The sequence below is a fragment of the Arachis duranensis genome, chromosome 2, assembly GCF_000817695.3.
Source record: "Arachis duranensis cultivar V14167 chromosome 2, aradu.V14167.gnm2.J7QH, whole genome shotgun sequence".
NCBI lineage: Eukaryota > Viridiplantae > Streptophyta > Magnoliopsida > Fabales > Fabaceae > Arachis > Arachis duranensis.
In genome coordinates this window covers 3,440,484-3,459,355 of record NC_029773.3, presented here as the reverse complement: position 1 = coordinate 3,459,355, position 18,872 = coordinate 3,440,484, and the positions used below count along the sequence as shown (strand labels likewise).

At 36.0% G+C, this 18,872-nt stretch overlaps 3 protein-coding genes across 6 annotated transcripts in view; 2 read left to right on the top strand and 1 right to left on the bottom strand.

Annotated features, from left to right (window-relative positions):
• Positions 1 to 6,328, top strand: part of LOC107472960 (putative disease resistance protein At3g14460) — a 41,085-nt gene extending 34,757 nt beyond the window's left edge. The window contains exons 3-5 of one of the 2 annotated variants that reach the window (XM_052257273.1): positions 2,786 to 4,795; positions 4,947 to 5,110; positions 5,997 to 6,328. In XM_052257273.1, coding sequence (XP_052113233.1) covers positions 2,786 to 4,795; positions 4,947 to 5,096 — 2,160 coding nt within the window. In that variant the 3' untranslated portion in view covers positions 5,097 to 5,110; positions 5,997 to 6,328. The remainder of the gene's footprint in view (positions 1 to 2,785; positions 4,796 to 4,946; positions 5,111 to 5,996) is intronic. The other variant, XR_008005897.1, reaches the window with a different exon arrangement.
• A 406-nt stretch (positions 6,329 to 6,734) lies between these two features.
• LOC107472957 (protein WHAT'S THIS FACTOR 1 homolog, chloroplastic) lies at positions 6,735 to 10,377 on the top strand. Of its 3 annotated transcripts, none has more exons than XM_052257999.1 (4): positions 6,735 to 6,928; positions 7,058 to 7,316; positions 7,862 to 9,281; positions 9,491 to 10,093. In XM_052257999.1, the coding sequence occupies exon 3, from the start codon at positions 7,888 to 7,890 to the stop codon at positions 9,205 to 9,207; it is 1,320 nt and encodes a 439-aa protein (XP_052113959.1). In that variant the 5' UTR covers positions 6,735 to 6,928; positions 7,058 to 7,316; positions 7,862 to 7,887; the 3' UTR covers positions 9,208 to 9,281; positions 9,491 to 10,093. The 3 variants fall into 3 exon arrangements, with proteins under 3 accessions (XP_052113959.1, XP_052113958.1, XP_052113957.1); XM_052257998.1 differs by having other exon boundaries at positions 7,018 to 7,316; XM_052257997.1 differs by lacking the exons at positions 6,735 to 6,928; positions 7,058 to 7,316 and adding an exon at positions 10,201 to 10,377 and having other exon boundaries at positions 7,627 to 9,281; positions 9,491 to 9,853.
• Positions 10,378 to 10,805: 428 nt separating this feature from the next.
• On the bottom strand, positions 10,806 to 15,893 carry LOC107472958 (BAG family molecular chaperone regulator 6). The gene is given in 4 exon segments (XM_016092484.3): positions 10,806 to 12,678; positions 12,943 to 12,989; positions 12,992 to 14,950; positions 15,680 to 15,893. Coding segments are annotated over 3 exon segments (3,687 nt in total). The 5' UTR covers positions 14,913 to 14,950; positions 15,680 to 15,893; the 3' UTR covers positions 10,806 to 10,959.
• Between the last annotated feature and the right edge of the window lie 2,979 nt (positions 15,894 to 18,872).

The following is an 18,872-nucleotide window of genomic DNA, read 5'->3' as shown; positions in this document are numbered from 1 at the left end:
GATTTGATGCATTTGAGAGAACTTTACTCATGGATGCTGTCATTAAGTGTGATACTATGCCAGCAATGATAATCAAAGCCGAAATCAATATGGTTATACTCATCATATACTAATCAGTATTTCTCTGTCAAATTCCTCTACTTGCCTCAATACAAAAATTTTCATCAAGTATTTACTGTAAAGTGATGTTTGTTAGAAACAATTTTCAAAGGGAAAAATTAAAGAAAAGAAAAACTAGACCTTAAATCCTTAATTAATTAGGATTAGGAAAGTTAACATTGCAACATAGTATCATTATTTTATTATGAATATGCTCGTGAATCATGATAATTTTTACTTTAACACACAATTTCCACAGAGACTACAATTCCATTGGTCCTTCAAAAGTTAGTTGGAACTTTTCACGCCTTGCTATCACATTGCATCTTTCAAAAGATTGTTAGGACATGATTAAAGGTTTTATGCAATTACATTGCACCTTCGAAAATAACAATTAAGAATTAGAAGTATAGTGTTATAATTAAGAGCCAGCAAGACACTCCACTAACACAATTTTTTTAATGTTACCACGGAGACCCCGAGTCAATTAATTGCCTTTGTCTTTTTGCCAACAAATTATGGCGGGAAACAAATGTCTATGAACCTTACATTATTTTAGTACTAAGGTGTCTAGGGAAATGATGAGTTAAAGCATTATTTTAAGTACCTCAGAGACTTGCCTGACACCTTGTTAATAATGATTTGTATTGGTACAACAGGCTGCGTTCGTTTATATGTATGAGACAGAAACAGAAATATATAGACGAGACATGGACAAATATATTGTGTTTAGAGACATTAAATTAATGTATTTTACAAAAAAGATATAAAAATAATAACAAGTGATACATTTTTTTATTTTTTTATTATTTTATTAACTTTTTATAATTATATTTTTTTTTAAATTCTTTGAATGAAAAAAGAAAATAAATTAGATTTTCGTAATTTATTCTAGTTTATCATCAAACAAAATATAAAAACACTAATTTTTGTATCTATATCTTTATATTTTTTTCCTGTTCTCACACCCAAAAGCAGTCATATGATGATGTCCTACTTTAATTATATAGTTAATTACTAGTTTTCGTTGGTCACAGTTTTGCTTTTTGAATACTTTGTTTCATCCTTCAAATAAAAATAAAGTAAAGTGCAAAGCCAGCTTTACATTACACTGCTTAGAATTATTGCACTGCTTAGAGGTACTTTCGAGATAATTCACTATATGCCTATTATTGATTAATACCTTGCAAGCATTACTGCAATAATATTGCTCTCTCTCGTTACATTCCGAAAATCCAATCACGCACCGACGCACTGATTAATTTGGTGCTGTTGTGATCATATCATGGCTGAAGCACTTGTTGTTGGAGCTTTAGTTAATGGCTTGGCCAACGTTGTTCTTGACAGGCTCATTTCATCTGAGTTTGTCAACTTGGTTGTGGGCAAGAAGCTGGATCGGAAGTTGGTTGAGAAGCTGAAGACTGCTATCTTGGCCGCCAAAGCTCTGGCTGCTGACGCTGAGCTGAAGCAGTTTGGAAACGAACTCGTGAGGGAGTGGCTTGATAGTCTCAGAGATGCTCTCTACACTGCTGATGACTTGCTGGACCGTGTCTTCATCAAAGCTCAAATTCGCAGCAAGACACGCATTCATCGTCCTGGCTTCCTTGATTTGTCTGGTAGGAAGATGGTGACTAAGATAGAAGAGGTGGTTGAAAGAATAGAAGATCTTGAGAAACGCAAAGATACCCTTGGTCTCAAAGACATTCCAACGGGTAGCTCCTCATGGAGACCTCCATCCACTTCTCTTGTCATGGGGAACCTGTTCGGCAGGGATGGTGACCAACAGGCATTAATCAAGATGCTACATGACAACAATGATCATCAGCTGTCTGTCATCTCTATTGTTGGTATGGGAGGGGTTGGTAAAACAGCTTTAGCCCGATGGCTGTACAACAATGAGGCTTTGATGAAGGAGTTTGATCCCAAAGCATGGATTTGTGTTTCTGAAAATTTTGATGTTGTTGAGACTACAAAGAATGTTATAAAGGAGATCAATTCAGGTGCTTGTAGCCTTGACAGCTTCGAATCACTTCAAAAAGATTTGAAGAAAAGACTGTCAGAAAAGAAGTTCTTCATTGTTTTGGACGATGTTTGGAGTGAAGATGCTGACATGTGGAATACTTTTATCACCCCTTTTCAACATGGGAGAAAGGGAAGCACTATTCTTCTAACTACCCGCATGGTAAATGTTGGTCGCATAGTCCAACACTATAACTCTTACACCCTCAATCAATTATCAGATGATTATTGTTGGTCTATTTTTGCGGGGAATGCATCCTTTCCTGAATCAAATGGGAGCTCAGAACTGGAAGGAATAGGCAGAAAGATTGTTGAGAGGTGTGATGGCTTGCCGTTAGCTGCAGAAACACTTGGACGCTTGTTGTGCTCAGAGCATCGTGCTGAAGAATGGAATAAAATATTGTCTAGTGATATTTGGCAATTTTCTTTGACAGACAGTAAGATCGTTCCTGCATTGTTAATAAGTTACCATCATCTGCCTGCTCATTTAAAACGTTGCTTTGTTTATTGTTCCTTGTATCCCAAAGATTATAAACTTGATAAAGATGAATTAATCTTGCTGTGGATGGCTGAAGATCTTTTACAACCACCAAGGAGGGGACAGACTCTAGAAGAAGTTGGTTGCGAGTGTTTCGATGGCTTGGTTTCAAGACTATTCTTCAAGCAGGTCGAGGACGAGTTCGAGAAGTATTTTGTGATGCATGATCTCATGCATGACTTGGCAACTTTTCTTGCTGGAGATCTTTATTGTAGAGTCTCTGGTGAAAAGGAAGAGATGAGTATTCTAACTCGTCATTTGTCATACGATTATTCAATCCCTGAGAAAACATGCTCCTCTAGCAAAATAGAATCTTTGAGGACATTATTGTATATCAATCATGGAGTAGCTTGGCCCCGGGAAGATCGTGCAACATTACCATGTGACATGTTGTCAAAGAATAAATACTTGAGAATTTTGTCCTTTGATAGAGTTGATGTATTTCCTGATTCAATAGATAAATTGATCCACCTGCGCTATTTGGATCTTTCTGGGAGTGGTATTAAGGTATTGCCCGAGTCATTATGTAACTTGTGCAATCTACAAACTTTAAAGTTAAAAGGTTGTTCACAGCTGACTATGCTACCCAATAGCATGTATAAGCTTGTGAATTTGCAGCATCTTGATACAAGGGGTACTCGTCTGAAAGAAATGCCAAAAGGAATGGGCAAATTAAAACAGTTGCACATTTTAAGCAAGTTTGTGGTGGGAAAGCAAGAAGACAATGGAATCCAAGAGTTAGGAGGACTTCTAAATCTTCATGGATCACTTGCAATTCAGAAATTGGAGAATGTGGTTGATGCGAATCAGGCAAGGAGTGCAAGGATAATAGATAAGAAGCACATTGAGCAGTTATTGTTGGAATGGTCTGTGTCTTCAGGTGATGATATGGTTTCAAACACACGTACTGATGAACATGATATACTCCACGGCTTACAACCACACACTGGCTTGAAAAAGTTGAGTGTTACTAGATACAAAGGTAAAATATTTCCAGATTGGATGGGGCATTCCTTGTACCAAAACATGACAAGTGTATCTCTCGAGTCTTGCAAGAATTGCTGCATGCTGCCTTCACTTGGACAACTGCCTTCTCTCAAGTCCCTGTGGATCGAAAATTTTGATCAACTAAAGAGCATTGGCAAGGAGTTTTACAAGAATGAAGGCCATCAACATTCTTCGCCTATTGCACCGTTTCCCTCACTGGAGACATTGAAATTTTATGTTATGACATGTTGGGAGGAGTGGCAGTTACCTGACTCAGAAGCCTTTCCTCAGCTTAAGAGCCTTCAAATAAGAGGGTGTCGAATGTTAAAGGGAGATATGGTTAGTCAGGTATTAATGAGAATCGTTTCTTCCTCATCGGATGTTTCCAAAGTGCGCCAACTGAAAATACAAGAATATGATGAAATGTGGTATGGAAAGATGAGACTTGATGGGGATAGGTTATCAATTAGCGGATTTGAATGTGTGGTGGAGTATGCATTTAAGGCAAGGATCATCCACCATCTAACTTCCCTCCAAGAAATAAAAATCTCAGAGTGTTCATCTGTTGTATCCTTGGGGGGCAATTGTTTACCCAAATCTTTGCAAAAGCTCACAATCCTTCGTTGCCGCCACATTAAATTACTCCAGCAACAACAGAAATATGATTTGGTAGATCTACGGATAGATGACAGCTGTGATTCACTGACCTCATTGTCGTTGGATGCCTTTCCCAATCTCCAGAATCTTCAGATAATAGGGTGTTCAAATCTGGAATCAGTTTCAATGTTAGAGCCACCACACGCTGCTCTTCAACGTCTCTCCATCAATTTTTGCCACAAATTTGTGTCATTTCCGGAAGAAGGACTGGCTACGCCCAACTTGACTCATCTCGACGTTAGCAGGTGCTGGAAGTTGGAGGCATTGCCACGTGGCATGAATACTCTTCTCCCAAATTTAGAGTCTCTCAACATAGCAGGTTGCCCAAACATTTGCAGGTGGCCAGAGGGTGGTTTGCCGGCTAACCTGAAAGAGCTTAGTGTAGGAGATTGCGAGCAACAAGCGAGGGGTGTATCATGGTTGGGCAACTTGGACAACCTCACTCATCTCACCATTTCTGGTTTTGGGTGTCAGAGCATAAAGTCATACCCAGAGGTGGGTTCGCTGCCTCTCCTTCCCTCCCTTAACACTCTGCATCTCTTTAACTTTAACACTCTGGAGACATTGGAGTGCAACGAGCTTCTCCGCCTCACCTCCCTCCAACAATTACACATTTCATGGTGTGATGAGCTGGAGAATATTGCAGGAGAAAAGCTGCCTCCCTCTCTCTTACTACTTCAAATTGACTACTGTCATTTGCTGGCCAAACACTGCAACAACAAGCATCAACAAATTTGGTCCAAAATTTCCCACATCCCCACCATTCAAGTCAATGGCATACAAATTCTCTGAGTAGGGATTTCTGAGCAGGTAATTCTCTAACCTTCATGTTTGTCATGCTACCATAATGAAATTCACACGTATAAATTTCCTTTTCCTTCAAGTCAATTTTTTTTTCTCTTTCTATAAACAACAGTAACCACTTGAACTCATATGCCAACTGGAGAATTTGCATTCTTTTCCTTTGTTTATCGGGAAAGCTCTCAGTTTGCAGTTCTAGTTAAAGAAATATCATTTATTACTCTAGGAAACAGCCATTGTTATCTATAATACTTGTTGACTCTCATATTTTATTAAAAAAATCACATTTAAAAAAATCGTACTTTTTGTGTATTCAACAGTTGGATGTTTATTTTTAAACAAATGGATGTATCAAATTTATGATTTTTACAATCTTCTGCAGGTAGCTTGTGCACATATCGAGATGTAATCCTATACATTGCCTATACATCTTCATCTAATTCTAAGTTCATTTGAGGTGGTAATTTAGCTGGATTCATGTATTGGGAAACAGAAACTCTGTGTTTTCTGATTTTGGCTTCAAGTTATTGTGGCACTCATTATTGAAAAGCTTTGGTTGTTGTTGGCATATTTCTCTATTCCTCTCTATAATTTTCTTTCTTGTTTGCTTTTTGCACAGAGAAAAAATAAATTATAACTTGATTTGTGGAAAGAAAGGAGTTATAAAATTGTGTTTCTGTTTTTGTCAATTCTTTATGATCATGGAGTTGCTGTTGTTACAAGATTCATGTAGGATAGTGAGAGGAGTCAGCATGCATAAGGTGTTTAGTTTTTTGCCCATAGATTGAATAATTAGTAGTAGATATGCCTATTATAAGCTACTTCTAATACTAAGAAAAGGTTCTGTAATAATAACTATTTCTTCCTTTTTGGATTTGGGCACCTTATCAAACAGATTTCCCAAGGTGATGAAGGTATGTAGCTAATGCAGTCAAGACTCAAAGGATATGCTTTCCATATTTGAAGATGACAATCATGTACCTGAAGTAGTCAAAGAAGTTGTAGTGATGCCATCAGCAACAATTTCGTTCCTATCAACTTCACTCAATGATGTGTGCAGTTTGTACATATATCAAACCATTTGTGGTTCTGTAAACTTTTCATGTTTTTGGTTCACATTTATATGCTTTGGCGCTTGATTGTTTTGACTTAATGTAAGCTTTTGATTTGTGCACTTATTTGAGATTCTCTTGTATCCTTACTTAATTATAGTGGTACTGTTTTTTTTGTCCGAATGACCTGTGGTTTTTACTCTCATTAAGAGGGTTTCCATGTTAAAATTTTGGTCTCTTGTTTCTATTTTTATTTTTTCGGCTTGTTATTCGATCGTTGTCACTGTTTTGTGTATTGTTACCCCAATTATTCTCTCAAGCAGCTATTCCAATTGATGAGATATTTGCCAAATCAATATGTTCTGTTTCTAAAATTGAAAAGTTTTGCTAATTTGTGTGCTTTTGAAACAGAAGTTTATATCTTAAGAAGTATCTTGTGCAAAAGATTAATCCTAAAGGGATGAAAGCAGGAACAAACACATGGAACTATAGTTAGAGAGAAATTCTAGAAAGAATAAAGAGTAAACAAGGAATTTCTGAAGTAAAAATGAAATGAGATCAAACTCTCAGGAATTATTTTTGATAATGCTGTGTCTTCATTGTTAACAGTGGTTACTAGTGCAGCAAGCTTGTCTTCATTCTCATTCGGTACTTGCTGTGTTAAGTTCTTTATATTCTCCTCTTCCCTGTGTGAGTCACCAACAAGTTCTTGCAAGCATGTAAGCTCTCTTGCCAGAGATTTCCTTGTTTCCCTGAAACTTGGATGCAAGCCCAGGTATATAACACTGATCAAGACTCTTAATAAGCTTTGTAACTATTCTCAGTTTGTCACCTATTCATTTATCTTCATGAAAATAATTTTAGGTGAGTAGGTACTTATTGTTATCTAATCTAAAAAAAAAAGGAAAAGTATAGAAAACTGTACTGGGCCGAAGCCCTCTCCCTGAACTCTGAAGAAGCCCTCACCGAACCCTAGTCAATCTCTCACTCACTTCTCTCACGGTGTCGCACTCAAGCTCTCTCGTCTCCGGTCTCGCACTCAGTAGACGCCTTCCCTGCGCTCGTCTTCGCCGCCGAAAGAAGCAGACGGAACCAGCATCTGGTCCCTCGTCTTCGGCTGTCAGTTGGTCAGCTTCCTTCACCGTCAGTTGGTCCCTGGGCAGGTGAGCTTCCTTCTTCCATATTCTTTCTTTCTCAATTTCATATCTGTAAATCATCACTATGCCTTGAATTTGTTGCTGAAAATCATCACTTGTTGCTGATTATCATCATTGGTGGTTGAATTTGTTGCTGTCTTACTGAAATAATGATTTAGCTAAATTTTTTGTTGCTGTAAATCATATTTGGAGTTCAAGTTTTTGTTGCTGAAAATTATCATAGTTGAATTTATTTTTGAAAATTATCAATGAGCTGAATTTGTTTATATGAGCTGAATTGTTGCTGAACATATCACAGTTATTTTTTTTGCTGGAAAACATCACTGAGTTGAATTTGTTGCTGATTATCATCACCGAACCTTGAATTTGTTGTTGTTTTTATTAAACAATCACTTAGCTAAATCTTTTGTTGCTGTAGATCTTTTGGTTTTTTTGTTAGAATTTTAGAAATGTCTTTATCACAAACACTATCAGAAACAATGCTATGGAAGATATAAATGCAAATCAAAATGAGGAAAATGTTGATCCATCTCTGAATTTGTCCTATGAAGATATATAATTGTACAAGTTCCCTCAAATGCTGAAACCTCCGATAAACCTCTCAGCGAAGAAGCTCATCGGAGCTTCAATTCTTTTCCATCGATGGATGACGACCAGCAAGAGGGTTCAAGACAGGAGTAAGCAGAAGAGGGTTAACGATCTTGAGGTTGTAACCGAGAAGTGGAAGATACTCTCCAAAATCCTCTTCTTAATCGAGCTTCTGAAGCAACAGCCTGAGATGATTATCCCTGTTAGATCCCTTGAAAACTACCGTAAGCAGATCAATCTCCCAAAGCCACATAGAATCTCCGATTTCATTCGAAAGACGCCAAAGCTCTTTGAACTCTACAAGGATCACAAGGGGGTGCTGTGGTGTGGCTTGACGGAGAGAGCTGAGGAATTGTTGGAGGAAGAACAGAGGGTTCTTGAGCAGCATTCCGATAAGGCTGCGGAACATGTTACGAGGTTGCTGATGATGTCAGTGGATAAGCGTCTCCCGTTAGAGAAGATTGCTCATTTCAGAAGAGATTTTGGGTTGCCTATGGATTTTAGGGCTAATTGGGTGCACCAATATCCGCAGCATTTTAGGGTTGTGAAATTCTTCGATGGCATTCATCAAGTTGAGTGCTTGGAGCTTGTGAATTGGAATCCTAATTGGTCAATAACGGAATTAGAGAAGGTTACAGGTGTAACTGAATCCACTACTACCAATTTGCATATCCCTGGTATGCTGTCACTTCCATTCCCTTTGAAATTTCCTTCAAATTATAAAAGGGTGTATCGTTATAGTGAAAAGATTCAAGATTTTCAAAAGAGGGCTTATTTGTCTCCTTATGCTGATGCAAGAGGTCTCAAGGCTGGTTCTCTTGAATTTGATAAGAGGGCTGTTGCTGTTATGCATGAGATTCTTAGTTTCACCATTGAAAAGAGATTGGTCACTGATCACCTCACTCACTTTCGTTGGGAGATGGTGATGCCTCAGAAGCTCATGAGGATTCTTCTGAAGCACATTGGCATCTTCTATGTCTCGGAGCGGGGGAAGAGGTTTAGTGTGTTCTTGAATGAAGCATATGAAGGTGCGGAGCTGATTGAGAAATGCCCCTTGGTCCTATGGAGGGAAAAAGTCTTAAAGCTTGTTGGTTATAGAGGGAGGAAGAAGAAGTTTGAGACACTCAGTGACATGTCAGATGTAGAAAGCGATATTGGCTTGATGCAGAGTGATTCTGAAGTAGAGGACTTGGACGTGCAGCTTGAGCAGCATGGTTCCTTGGATTATGAGGATCCTTTACTTGTGGACAATTCTGAGATGAATGTTGAAGAGATTGCTTGTGAATATCGAAATTTTAAGAATTCTTGAGATTGAGAGAATGTGCAGATATAAACATCACGCACTGATTTTTTTAAGTACTGCTTTTTCATTTTGATTGGCTGGTAAGTAATTCCACATGATCCAATTTTTTCAAGCACATTTATAGCTTGTGTCTTTAAGTCAAATTTTCTACTTTTAGAAAAATAATTAGTGATAGTAGGTACAAATTTTTTAAGTTAGTTTGGTCTGTGATACCTTCTATACTTATTTAAGTATAAACATGTTAGGTTGCTAAGCTCTATTATTGTCCTTGTTTTTGTTTCTTTGATAGATGCTTAAATGAAGCCCATCTGAAGAAGGTGCAAGTGATAGAGAATATAGCTGGACAAATTAAACCTTGTTTCAGAACCCGCTGGGAACAATTTATAATCATGGCTAGTGAATGCTGTAGCATGGGTTAGACAAACACGTTGTGGTCCTACCTGAAAGGCCAAAAGTAAAGTGGTTCATGGTTGATTGGAGTGCTTCAATCAATGAACAAATGATACTTTTTCTGCAAAAGGAGATTGAACCTGTTTAAGCTGGAGTATTGATTATCACAATGCATCGATCCTGTCTTTATCAACGATCCCTAATCCTTAGGCTTATCTGTTTAAAGCTCTCAACATTTTGACCTTGGGTAAAATTTATCCAGGTATGCAACATCCAATCATATATTGAAGCAATTTAGATAAGCGATTTGAGGGTTAGAGGGTATCATTCAGTCAATCACATTTGAGGAGACAAGTTTTTTGATTACTCGATGGTATTTTCATTTTAATTTTGGTTCTTCAACTGCTGCCAAAGCTGTTACAATGCCAAAACTGCAATTCAGTGGCAGAGCTTGTAATTTAAACAAAAAGATGTAACATTTCTAATGCATTCAAGTTTATTACATGAATTTATAAATAAAGATACATTTGTAATGTCGTTATTCATTAATAAAATCTGTTATCAAAACCAATGTTGATAAACTAACTTTCTACTTGAAAAAAATATTAGGTCGGGGATTTGAGTGTTTGATGGCTTTTCGATTCTGCTGGGAATGTCAAACTTACTAGCTCAGCTTCTGAAAATCATGTGAGTTCTTAAATTACACAAAATTGATTGCTTTTTGTTCAAACATTTCATGAAGAGGATCATACTTTTATTGATAATTAAACTTTAGAAATTTGTGATCATACTCGAACAATATGCACTTTGGTATGGATTAAGAAGTATCTTGTATAAAAGATTAGTCCTGAGACTAGGAACAAACACATGAAACTATTGACAGAAATTTTAGAAAGCACAATTTTCTGAAGTAAAAATGAAATGAATTCGGCCTCTCTAGAGCATTTGAAGCCAGAATACTTACCGTTTGCATTTTTGTTCAGGTCTGTTAAATATTAATTGTACATATAAGAAACTGCATGTCACCTTAGGTAAAAAGTTACTGATATATTAACTTGAATTTTAGCATTCTTCAATTTCGAGCATTACATTTTTCTAACATATCACCTAAGTTTTTCTCTTCTTTTTTTACAGCCACAAATAATATCGTCGCTTCGTTTTATTTAACACAGTACAGTTAATGCAGGAAGCATAATCTAAATATAATACCAATGAGCAGCGAAAAGTTTAGCACTTAATGTTTCATATATCTAACACCAAGTGAAATTGACACATTACAATGTACAAAGGATCCAATCTCTCATACCATACCAAAACCTCAGAATTACAAGTTTACAACACATAACACCCTTTTAAACCAAAATAGTTTTACATTGCAACATCAATAGCTCTATGTTGTAATAGATCATTTTTTGAACTAATGTTGGACAATGATGACGCTGGTTTGAACCTCTTAGTCCTCATTCTCTTCTTGCTCCTTGCCAATCTCTTCTCCAAATCCTTAACCCTTTCTGTCAAATCTGATATCACTTTCAATTGTTCATTCCCGGCATCAAGCAACCTGTTCATCATATTTCTCAGCTTCTCATTTTCTTCCAATAATTCAGCATCACCATTCTTGAGTTTTCCATTATGTTCAGCAACCTGATCTGCCTCTTTTGATAATGCTGTGTCTTCATTGTTAACGCTGGGTACTTGTGCAGCAAGCTTCTCTTCACTCTCAGTTTGTTCCTCAAGCTGTGTTAACTTCTTTTTGTACTCCTCTTCCATGTACGAGTCACTAACAAGTTCTGCAGCCCTTTTCGCAGACTCCATGGTTGGCAATTCAGCTTCATTTCCCGTTTCCTCTTCATATTCGACTGCTATATCTATATCTCGCTGTGCATCACCTTTAAGTTCCTCGTCTTTCGAGCATTCAACCTTCACCCACCCATCTGATGATTCCTCAGAAGATTGAACCTCTTCCTGCTCTTCCATCTGCTGTTCAGGCTCCAGTTGAGTGTCTTTAGCAGCAACACTACATTGCTCTTCTATGGCAGGTGGAACTTTTTCAGGGGCATCACACTTCACAGGTTCGGACTTTATTTTTTCTTCTTCATCAAGCAACCCTACAGGAAGCTCCGTTATATGTTCCATATCTGTATCATGCTTCCCAGATTCAAACTCTATCGTTTCTTCTTCATCAAGCAATTCCACCGGAAGCTCCACAATAGGTTCCAACTGTTCCAACTCTTCATGTTGTTGTTGTTGAGCCTTGGAAATTTTAGTTCCATCATCATTCTCCTTAGATTCAGATGCTGCTGTATCCTCATCAAGCAACCCAACTGGTAGTTCCACAATGGCTTCCACTTCCTCTTCATGATTCAGTTCCCGCTTTGAAAATTTTGTTCCATCATCCTTGTTGAATTCAGATGCAGCATTATCCTCATCAAGCACCCCCACCGGCAGCTCAAGAATAGATTCCACATCTCCAAGCTTTGTTTCCCCATCATCCTTCACGAGTTCAGCTGGATTTTCATCGAGCACGCCCACCGGCAACTCTTCTAGTCCATAGATGCCTGATGAATCTACTTTTGCTTTCTCATTTTGTTCTTCATTCTTGGAACTACAGTCAGCACCATCCTCGTCTATGACTCCCACAGGTAATTCTTGCAAAGCATTTGTATCTGAATTCTCAATCCCTGTGGGAGTGTTGCCAACCTCTGATCTTGCTTCAAATTCCACAGAAAGATCGCTTGGATGGTTACATTCATCAACTGCTTCATTTGGTGCTACATTAGGTTCTGCTGCCACATTCAATGCCGGATCAAGTGGTGGCTGAAATTCAATTCTATCTTTTCCCGTCATATCATCATGAATTCCCACAGAAGAATCCTCTCTTGCTACTGCAGCTTTTTCTTCTTCTTGATCCTTCACATGTTCTTCATTCTGTAAATCCTCCGAAATGTCTTCAACAGGCTTCTCGTCTATGAACTCATTCGTCTGCTGTTGAGATCTCTTGGCCATTACAGAATCAAGCATTTCTTGCAAGCATGTAAGCTCTCTTGCCAGAGATTTTCTTGTTTCCCTGAAACTTGGATGCAAGCCCTGGTATATAAATTGAATACCACGTGAGTATAACATTGATCAAGGACAAGGAAGCTAACTAGGACTCTTAATAATCCTCCTAATGCATATGTATCTAACCACTTGCAAATCACAATTATCGCACGTGATTGCAATGTAGAGCCATTGATAAAAAAAAACAGTGAAACAAATAGATACTTCACGCAACATGTTATTACCAAATCAAGGTATATTGAAAAGAAATTGCTGATTTGATATTAAGTTAACAGCATCAGTAACACATACCTGAATAGTATCCAACTTCAGCAAGAGCCTCATTATATTCTCTCCAAGTGCGTTCCTGCTTTGACATTAGTCAACTCCTTACTGACTTCGGCTATCTGCTTCAATTTCTTCAATGGCTCTGATCTCCTCACTTGGTAACCGCGATACACAGCTTGAATTAAAATGGCTGCATCAACATCTGATAAAGCCTTTCTCTCATTTCCACCTTTGCCAGTTGGTTTGCTCGAGTCCTTTGCTTCATTCGGCTTACTAGCTTCTTCCATGATGTTCTCTGCTCCATTTTGTGCCTTCTTTTCTTCAGTATCTCCAATTGAACGATTCTCATCCGCACCCTTGTCTCTATTGGTCTTATTTTCAGTCACCTGAATGGTTTCCTCTTTTGGTTGAACTTCCTTGCTGACATCTGGGACAGTCAGAAGGCTTGAATCTGGCTGTGGCTTCTCATTGCTCTTGCCTTCGCCCACTGGAACATTTTGCTCTTTCGGCTTAACTTCTTCACTGATGTTTGGAACACTCTTGACATCAGAATATAGCTGAACCTTGTCACTCACACCAGCTGATTGAGCTTCGGATGGTGCTTCGCTTACTGCTTTTGAATGCTCTTTTGAGGCAGGAGGACTTGGAGACCTTGAGCTCCCATTGCTGCTTTTGCCATTCTTCTTCCTCGGTAGTGGATCAACCCTCAAACAAACAGGAGGTAACTTGCCATTTTTCCGTGGAGATGCTGATTGTTTTTCCATGCCAGCATGAGACTCTTTCTTTGCCACATTCTCCTCAATCTGTTTCACAGGAATAATCCTTTCTCTCTTGACATTTTCATTTGAATTGTTTCTCCCTTGATGCAATTCTACCTCTTTAACTGGGATTATCTTTTCATTAGTAACATCCTTTGTTTCATCTGAACCACTTTTGTCTATGGATTCAACTGGATTTGACATGGTTCCATTTCTAACAACTTCATCAGCTTTAGAATTTACCGGAACGGACTTGAAAGTATGCGGCGCCTCTTCGATGCCTTTTGGACTTGAATGGGTCTCTTGATTGTTTTCGTTTCCAGCTTCCTCTTGCTTATTGTAGTAAGGCATCCAAAAGATAGGAAATGGGAATTCTGATCTCTGGTTTTCACTTTGGTTTTTGTTGTTCATTCCTTTTCCATCATCACAGACCCTTTTATTACTCTCACTTTCCAAGTTCTTGTTTCTTCTTCCATCCCCTTCAAGAACCTTATTTGGCGTGTGATTCATATCAAACGGTAACCATCCATTCCAAATTCTGGGTTCCTGAAAATTCATTGGACTAGAAGGCTTCCTATCATGAGATATCTGATCCTGCTCACCCTTCGCCTCAGCTATAGAACCACTTTTCGCTTCTTTGTTTCTTGTTCTTGTATACTCCGGTGGAATCCAAACAATTGGATATGGATAAGGATAATTCCTTGTCTGAATTGGCGCCAAAGCTTCATCATGATTCACTTTGTTTCCAGCATTATTATCAGCCTCTTCCTCCTCAATCTTCACACTCTGCTCTTCCTTCTGATGGCATGGATGATTTGGACAGCCGCAACAATGATAGTCTCCCGACATATGCTTCTCATAATCATATCTAGGAAGCTCCATAGTGTAATGTGGTTGTGGTGCATAAGGAACAAAGAATGGTTCCTGATAACCACCAGAATAGTACATTGGTGGAGATGGAAATGGAGCATGATGATGATGATAATGTTGTGGCCTATAGTTATAGTAGCCATGGAAATTGTTGTTGTGAGCACAGCAAAAATTCGTTGGGTTAGGGTAGTGTCCACAACAACCACCATGGCTCCAAGGATGTTCATAGGGAAAAGGTGATTTAGGTGGATTCATATTCATTTGAGGGAGATTAGGCTCAAATCCAGGATAGTAAAAAGGAGGATATGGACTTTGGTTTCTCTGATATGGGTAGGTTGAGTCCATGCTTCTGCATACAGGTATCATGGTTTTGGCAAGGTTAATTGATCCAAAATCCGAAATTTCTGCATTTCACAAGAGGATAAGAAAAGGATTAACATCAAATTGTAATCGTTTCTTTTTTATGGAACAAAACTTATTCATCTTCTGCATACATAGACATAATAATCTACCTTGTCAATGCTACAATACAGCAAAAACACTATATTCTTATCCTATAAACAATGAAACTTAAAGTTTCTGAATATCATTTTTGTTATAAAACAACTCCACAGTAACATATATTCTTAGCTTAAAGAGAACAAGGGGTGATCAACACACTAATAAATCATAGTTAATTATAAACATGGAAGAAAATAAGTTGAGCAAGAATGTGTAACAATATCCAGCTGCAACATGAATGATCTCAATGATATTGGTATCATGATTTTTAAAAATGCTATTTGTAAATCAAAATCAGACGCTAAAATCAACCACCAATGTATTTATACACAAATACAATAGAATTTAATTTATTTTTAATATCTATTTATATTCTAAAATATATTTTATCACACTTTTTACTAATTTTTAATGTACCATAACATAGTTGTATAATTTTAGCACTCAGACATAACAACAAACACTTAACAAACATAAAAAGGAGCTGCTTCAGTTCATTAACTCTTCCCTATACATTATTAACACTTATTATTTTCACCATTGATCTCATCAAGAGAGTCACAACAAACAAAGAACATGAATGAATGAAACTGAGTTCTTAAAGAGAATAGGTAAGAATGATAAGAACTTACATTGTTATTATTATTATATCACGATAGAAAGTAAACAACACAACACCAGATATGAAGAAATGCAACAAACTCCAGCCAAACGGTTCCACACGATCCAAATGAAGAGATTTTTCAGTGCAAAATCAAGCCACCAACCCAAAAAAGCAGAGAATTTCTGTAAGTGTTCTTCTCTCTGTGTGTATGATTATCAAAGCTGAAATCTTTTTTTTGTTTGTATCTTAGAATTGAGACCCTTTTTATATTAGAAAAAATTAAACTTAAAAATAGAATAGAAAGAGAGAGAGAGAGAAATGAGTTCCAGATGCTTCGCGCGTTTCCGAGTTCATACAACAAAATCTAACGCATGCTCTAGATTTTTCGTGTGGCTGCCACGTGTCAAATTCATAAATATCCACAAAGTCAAGAACCTTCTATGCTATTTTTAATATTTTACGGAAGTGAATGAACCTTCCTGTACAAATTTTGATTCCAGTAAATATCTAAATTGATTTTTATTATTATAATTTAGTTGTTAACAAGGTTTTATTATTTCGGAAGTTGTTTAGAATGATTCCATTAGTTCAAATTTGTCTTTTTATTTTTAATTAAACTTTTTATTATGAGCGTTAAATATAACATGTTTAACAAATTTTATTACAAAATAACTTGATTCGAAGAATATTATTATAAAATAAATTAATTTGTTTTAAAATATATAAGGATTAATTTTTCTAGGGAAAAAGACAAATAGGTCCTTGACTTTTCAAATTTTTGACAAATACATCCCTGACAAAATTTAAATACAAAAAAGTCCCTGACTTTAACAAACGGAGGACAATTTAGTCCTTCCGTCTATTTGTCTCTCATACACCTAACAGAACTGGCTGACGTGGCTGAAACGGTATCCAGGTGTCCGTTACGGTGCCACGTTGGAAGGAGAAAAAAGTTCGAAAGACAAATAAGTCATTGACGTCATTTTACAAATAAAGTTCGAAGGACAAATAGATCCTTGAGAATTTTTTTTTCAAAATTAATAAACTCATTTCCTAAATTCTCTCATCTACCTCTTTCCATTTTTATATTTCTCTCTACTATTTTTACTTTATATATAATTATATTTTATATTAGTAATTTGACAAATCAAAATATGTCATTCGATATTTTTTTACAATTAAAATATTTTAAATGTAAAATTATACACATTAAATTATTTTAAATTTTAGATAACGAATGTTAAAATTAATTACTAATAAAAAATTAGACTTTTTCATATAAAAATAATAACTAAAAATCTTATTATTTAATTTTTTATCTGCAGATATCTTGGTCTTCTTAGTCAGAAACTTTTGTCAACTTACGACTTTTTTGTAAAAGTAGTTTGATTTTATAAATCTTTTGTGTCATGCATAATTTATACTGTTAGAACAAAGTGAATTATAATTTAAAAAAAATATTCTTGTAATGTTATTATGCATAAAAATACTAGTTCTAATATAATACACAAATGCACTAATGCTAACTTAATACATGAATAATGCACAAATGAACTAATGCTAACTTGATGCATAAATGAACTGATGCTAACCGAACTAATGCAATTTAACAAATTCTAATATAATACACAAATGCACTAAAACTAAACTAATGCAATTTAAAAAAAAAAAGAGTAGAAACATAACAAGTCCAACTTTTACAATTTTAATACAAATAATTTAAATTGTAGAATAAAACAAGTTAACTAGATTTCAAAATACAAGCATAATTTTATCAGAAATTATTTTTAATATGGAAAAAAAATTGGTGTTTTGGTTGAATATTGACATTTGAAGTGTATTACAGTATTGTGAAAATTATTCAACACGCCTCATGTGTTGGCTAAGATGCTGCCACGTGTTCAACACGCCCCCACGTGTTGGCCAGAATGATGCCACATGTTCACCACGCCCCCCACGTGTTGACTTCCCACAAAAAAAATTCACTCATCTATAATTACACGACATTCTCCCATTTTCAACAAAAACACCAATATTTTTTCCATACAAAAAAATTAGCCTAATTTTATAAACTAAATTCTCATAATAGAAGCATAATAGAAGTATAATGAAAAAAAAATTCTCAAGGACCTATTTGTCTTTCGAACTTTATTTGTAAAATGACGTCAAGGACTTATTTGTCCTTTAAACTTTTTTCCCCTTCCAACGTGGCACCGTAACGGACACCTGTACACCGTTTTAGCCACGTCAGCCAGTTCCGTTAGGTGTATGAGAGGCAAATAGACGGAAGGACTAAATTGTCCTCCGTTTGTTAAAGTCAGGGACTTTTTTGTATTTAAATTTTGTTAGGGATGTATTTGTCAAAAGTTTGAAAAGTCAGGGACCTATCTGTCTTTTTCCCATTTTTCTAATCAGAATCATTTTCAAAAGCTTTTAAAAAAATATAAGTTTATTTGAAAATACAGTGTTTAATTTAAAATTTTGTATTTTTTTTTTTTTGGGCCATGAAATTTTGTAGAAATGTTCAAACATTAATTTGAGTGTTTATTTGGGCTAACCCACACATAGTTGGGCCTCTAAAGAAGAATTTCCATAACAAAAATAGGTAACTGCTAGAATGGATGGGCTTTAGGCCCGTATTTTACCAAAAACAGATAGAAAAGAAACAAAAAATGGAGAAGAAGCAAAGGATGATAGTCTAGCTTAGACCATGCACGAGTCCAAAAAAAATAAAGTCCATGTAAATCACATGCCCAAAAAAAATGTAACATTTATTTAAATTGGCGTTAGTTCCGGTTTAATATATTTATCAAATTTCATTTATCATAATTATATATATTTAATAAATAAAAATAACAATATGGATTAAACGTGTATATTAATACGATAGTAAACAATAACTTTAATAGGGATTGCTTTTAGAATTTCTCAACATGGCAAGTTGCAACAAAATGCCGCTTCCAAAGTGACAAAAATGCGAACTCTATAGCCACGTGACACATGTCTTATTAAGGTATTTGTCAAATCAAATATGAAATATCATATATATTATCTTTTTCAATTTTTACTTTTTGGTTAAGCATATTAATTATGTGTACATTAACATTATTGCATCTTCATCATTGAGGTCATGAGATAAATATTATACATTAATTAAAACAAATCTAATAATAATAATAATAATAATAATAATAATAATAATAATAATAATAATAATAATA